The sequence below is a fragment of the Lolium rigidum genome, chromosome 3, assembly GCF_022539505.1.
Source record: "Lolium rigidum isolate FL_2022 chromosome 3, APGP_CSIRO_Lrig_0.1, whole genome shotgun sequence".
Classification (NCBI taxonomy): Eukaryota; Viridiplantae; Streptophyta; class Magnoliopsida; order Poales; family Poaceae; genus Lolium; species Lolium rigidum.
The window spans coordinates 248356976-248361962 of record NC_061510.1 but is presented as its reverse complement, the minus strand read 5'-3'; the positions used below and the strand labels follow the sequence as shown (position 1 = coordinate 248361962).

General features: G+C 48.6%; 1 protein-coding gene and 1 pseudogene across 1 annotated transcript; both read left to right on the top strand.

Annotated features, from left to right (window-relative positions):
* The first annotated feature begins 931 nt into the window (after nt 1–931).
* LOC124699278 (putative 4-hydroxy-4-methyl-2-oxoglutarate aldolase 2) lies at nt 932–1749 on the top strand. Its single transcript, XM_047231604.1, has one exon. It carries the CDS (start codon nt 1036–1038, stop codon nt 1540–1542), a length of 507 nt encoding a protein of 168 aa, XP_047087560.1. The 5' UTR covers nt 932–1035; the 3' UTR covers nt 1543–1749.
* A 170-nt stretch (nt 1750–1919) lies between these two features.
* Nucleotides 1920–4723, top strand: LOC124696331 (annotated as a pseudogene).
* The last annotated feature ends 264 nt before the right edge of the window (nt 4724–4987 follow it).

The window sequence follows — 4987 nt, the reverse complement described above, 5'->3', positions numbered from 1 at the left end:
CGCCGTCGGTTCCAGCCGCAGCCAGAACAAGACTTTCGCCCGGCAGAGAGTCGCAACCTCACACCCGCCGCAAAGGGCCGGCCAGACCACCATCACCACCCGGCGCGCCGACACCGCGCCACAGCCACCACCACCACCAATCCAGAGAGCTCCGCGAGCACGACCGACACCCACCGCACCTCGCGGAGATGAGAGGCCGGGCTGCGCAGCATGCGGCCGTCAGAGCACCGCCAAGGAGCATCCGTAGGCGCCGCCGGAACGCCACGAAGGAGGGGGCGCCGAACAAACACCGAAGCAGAGACTCGAAGACGAACGCCAACGTCCGCAGGCCTGAGCTCCCCGGACCAGCCGCCGCACCGCGGCGCAACACCGGCCGACCCGCCGCATCATGCACAGCCCCGCCGCCAGCACCGCCAAGGTGCCCAGCAGCAGGCGCGACGAGACGCGCAACCCGCGCTTGCAGCCGCCGGGGCCAGCTCCGCAGCCCGCCAAAGCCCATCTGGGCCCGAACCGTAGAGCACAAACGGACTGCAGAGGCGCCACCGTCGCGAGGAAGCCGAGCACGGCAGCCGGCGTCGAAAGGCGCTCGTCGCCGGGAGACCATGACCCCACGCCGCCGCCTTGCCGTCGAAACCACGCAGCCGCCACCGGAGAGCCCCACCACCGACAAGCGCATGGAGAAAAACGCCCCGCCGCCACCATCACCGGCCACCGCCTGGAGCTATTGTCCGGCGTGACCTCCGGCGGCGGCGAGGATGGGGGATGAGGGAGAGGTCTGGAGCTGGCGGCGCGGTCGCCCCCTGAGTCGCCTAAGAGCAGGCGACGCGAGGGAGGGGAAAAGACGTTTTTTTTAATGATAGGTTCTGCTATGCGCAGTGTTAAGAACTTAAGTGCATATATAATTTGCTTATATCGTTATGCAGGATTGGCGATTGATTGACCAGCCTTCCTTACTCCTGTTGACAGTGGTTTTCCTTGCTCAGCACTAATGATTTATCTTCTTTCAACGGCATAATGCAGGCCTGAGCTAAGAAGATGGCGGGGTTGCCACTGGCCACGGCGGAGGTCTGCGACGCGAACTCGCACCTGATCACCAGCGGGGAGCTCCGCGCCCTGCAGCCCATCTTCCGGATGTACGGTCGGCGGCAGGTCTTCGCAGGCCCCGTCGTGACGCTCAAGGTGTTCGAGGACAACGTGCTGGTGCGCGAGTTCCTGGAGGAGAAGGGGCAGGGCCGGGTGCTGGTGGTGGACGGCGGCGGCAGCCTGCGCTGCGCCATCTTGGGCGGGAACCTCGCGCAGCTGGCGCAGAATAACGGGTGGGCGGGCATCGTGGTGAACGCGTGCATCCGGGACGTGGACGAGATCGACGGCTGCGACATCGGCGTGCGCGCGCTCGGCTCGCACCCCATGAAGTCCAACAAGAAGGGGATGGGCGAGAAGCACGCGCCAGTGGCCATAGCGGGAACCAGGGTCTGCGACGGCGAGTGGCTCTATGCCGACGCCGACGGGATCCTCGTCTCCAGGACCGAGCTCATCGTGTAGACAGACCCCGTGTAAAATGATGGATGAATGAAGATGAACTGGGCTGTACATAAAAGAGGAGTGAGCACTGCTGTTGCTGCTTTGCTTCTGTCATCCCTAACTGAACATGCTGCCGCTATATCTGAAGCTCTGGATTTTGTAACAAGGAAGCTTTGGTAAATGCGAATAATAATTTGATGGCGTCCAAGTTCGAGGTTGGGGTCTGAATCCTGCCGTGTCTCCGAACTGCGTGTGTGTGGTAGACAAGTGGAGGAACTAATTGTAGGATATTAGGGTTAGGAGCTATTCGGTCTACCCTCTATTACTCTGCCTTATCGATGGTGCAGCTCATAATGCATATTGAGGCTAGAGGGTAAAGACCTTTATCAGCCCCATCGATGGGGCAGATCGAGAAGATCGACCGATCCAGGCCCCCGTTTCTGGGAGGCCCCCGATATTGGCTGCTCTTTGAAGGCCCAACAGGCCACGGACTAGGACGGGACTGGAGGCCAGTGATTGAGCGATACCAGAAGCAGTCCAGAACAGCGCTCGACGCCTCGACCCGCGACGGCTCGGCTGGAGGCAGGACTCGATCGACGATCGCTCCTTGCGTTGCGTCCAGGACTCGATTGACCGCTGCGGCGCTGCTCCTCGCGATCAGGCGACAGGCGATCAGGTCCTCCTCAGGCTCGACCCGCGATGGCACGCAGAGACCGATCAACGCAGAGATCGGGTAATCCTTGCAGGTAATCTGATCGCTTCCTCTTCTACAAATTTATGCCCGTACAAATCTAAGATCACTCTACTATATGCCGATGCATCTGGTAATTCATTAATTTGTTAAATAGGAAAAATCATGAGAAGAACAAAGTGTCAATCCGGTGCTGAAAAAAAGAGGAAGAAACAGAGATTAGATGCAGTAACTCAGTCCCTAAAGGGTGCTCTAGATAAATTTGTCGTGAAAAAGCCTCAAGCGAATTCTGAAAATCAGACTCGAGTTGTTGATGTTGATGATGATCATGGTGATACTGCTACAGAGGTTGACGCTAATTCTGTAGAATTTGATGAAGGAGATGATGGTGATAGTAGCGATGAACACACTGATGCTTCTACTGATAATGAAGGTGATAATGCTAATAGCAATGATGAAGGTAATGATGCTAGTGCTGGTGTTGAAGGTACTGATGCTATTGGTGTTGATGGCACATATACTTCTTTTGGTCTTGATATATTCGATCCAAGATATTGGGATGGTCTTAATCAGAAAATGATTGATATTTTGCTAGAAAAAGGTCCTAAAAGAGACAAGTCTATTAAGCATGGTCGAAGAGACAAAAAATCAAGAAGGTTTTCTGCATCGGCATACAGTAGAGTTCTCCCAAACGGAGAATTATGTGATAGAGAATGGCTTGTATACAGTAAAGAGCTTGACAAAATATTTTGTTTTTGCTGCAAATTATTGAAAAAGGGGCTTGTGAGAGGATCATTACCAAATGAGGGTTTCAGTGATCTGGATACATCTCAGCGAGTAGACTTCAACAACATGAAACTAGTAGAGAACATATCACAAATATGAGTACATGGTATGACTTTCGTATGAGGTTGCAGAATAATCAGACAATTGATAAAGTTGCTCAGCGAGAACTTGAAAAGGAAAGGGAGCATTGGAGAAAAGTTTTATACAGGATTGTCTCCATTGTACAATTTCTTGGAGAACATAACATAGCATTTCGTGGCACTAATTGCAAGTTGTTCCAAGACAGCAATGGTAATTTCTTGGGACTGGTTCAAATGTTGGCTAAATTTGACCCGGTTATGAAAGAGCATGTTGATAGAATTACCAATGATAAAACTCGTGATCATTATCTTGGTCCTTCCATCCAGAATGAGTTGATAACTTTGCTAGCTACTGCAATCAGGTCTGAAATCATTGAAAAGGTAAAAAAGGGAAAGTACTTCTCAGTTATACTTGATTGTACTCCTGATGTAAGCCACCAAGAACAGATGTCTTTGATAATAAGTATGTTGATGCATCTTCTGGTTCTCTATGCATCGAGGAATCTTTCTTAGGTTTTTTTCCTGTGAATGATACCACTGGGCAAGGCTTGTTTGATGTTTTACAAGATGAACTGAAGAGTCTTGGACTTGATATAAATAATGTGAGAGGGCAAGGATATGATAATGGATCAAATATGAAAGGAAAACATCAAGGGGTACAAAGGGAACTTTTGGATATAAATCCAAGAGCTTTTTATTCAGCTTGTGGCTGTCATAGTCTGAATTTGACACTATGTGATATGGCAAATTCTTGCCGTAATGCAACAGATTTTTTTGGAATTATCCAGCGCATCTATACAACATTTGCTAATTCTACAAAGAGGTGGAAAATTCTGAAGGATAATATAACTGGGTTGACTCTGAAGTCATTGTCAGCTACTCGTTGGGAAAGTCGTGTTGAGAGTGTTAAGGCTATAAGGTTCCAAATGTCAGATATAAGGGAGGCTTTGCTGCAAGTGGCTGAAACTGATACTGATTCATTGACATGTAGTGTGGCTAAATCATTGGCAGAAAATGAACTTGGTGACTATGAGTTTATTGTTTCTATAGTCATATGGTATGAAATATTATTCTATATTAATGTGGTAAGCAAGCAACTACAATCAAAGGACATGCTTATTGATGTTGCAATTGAGTCTGTACAGGGGCTGATATCCTTTTTCACTAAGTATAGAGAAACTGGATTTTCAAAGGCGTTGGAAGGTGCAAAAGAAATTGCAATGGAGCTGGATATTAATCCATCCTTTCGCACCAAGCGTAAAATTACAAGAAAAAGGCAGTTTGACGAGGGACCGGCTGATGCAACTACTGAATCACATTCTACAGAGGAGGCGTTTAGGATCAATTATTTTCTGCGTATTGTTGATCAAGCTATTGCTTCAGTTAAAACCAGATTTGAACAATACCAGGAGTATGAAACAACTTTTGGTTTCTTACCTCAGACAGGCTGCGATTATTGGATGATGAGAGTTTGAAGGATGCTTGTCCCAAATTTGAGGCTGCACTTAAGCATGAAAAGGTAGATGAAACGCTTGTGGATATTGATGGAGAAGAATTGTGGCGGGAGTTAAGTTTGATCCATGATCTACTTGAGAAATCTATGGGTCCACTGGATATTCTGCGGAAAGGAGCTTCTCTAAACTGAAGTTGCTGAAATCCTACATGCGTTCTACTATGACACAAGAAAGACTCAGTGGATTGGCGACAATAGCACTCGAGAATGATATCTTGGAGAAGATTAATTATAAAGATATGATTGAAGATTTCATTTCAAGAAATTCCAGATGGATGATGCTTTTCGGTAGACCATGAGGTTCGTTTAGTGCTATATTTACTTTTTTGGAGTTAATACTTATTTTTTTAAGCATTGTATGAAATAGCGCCTACTGAACTTATATAATTAAGTACA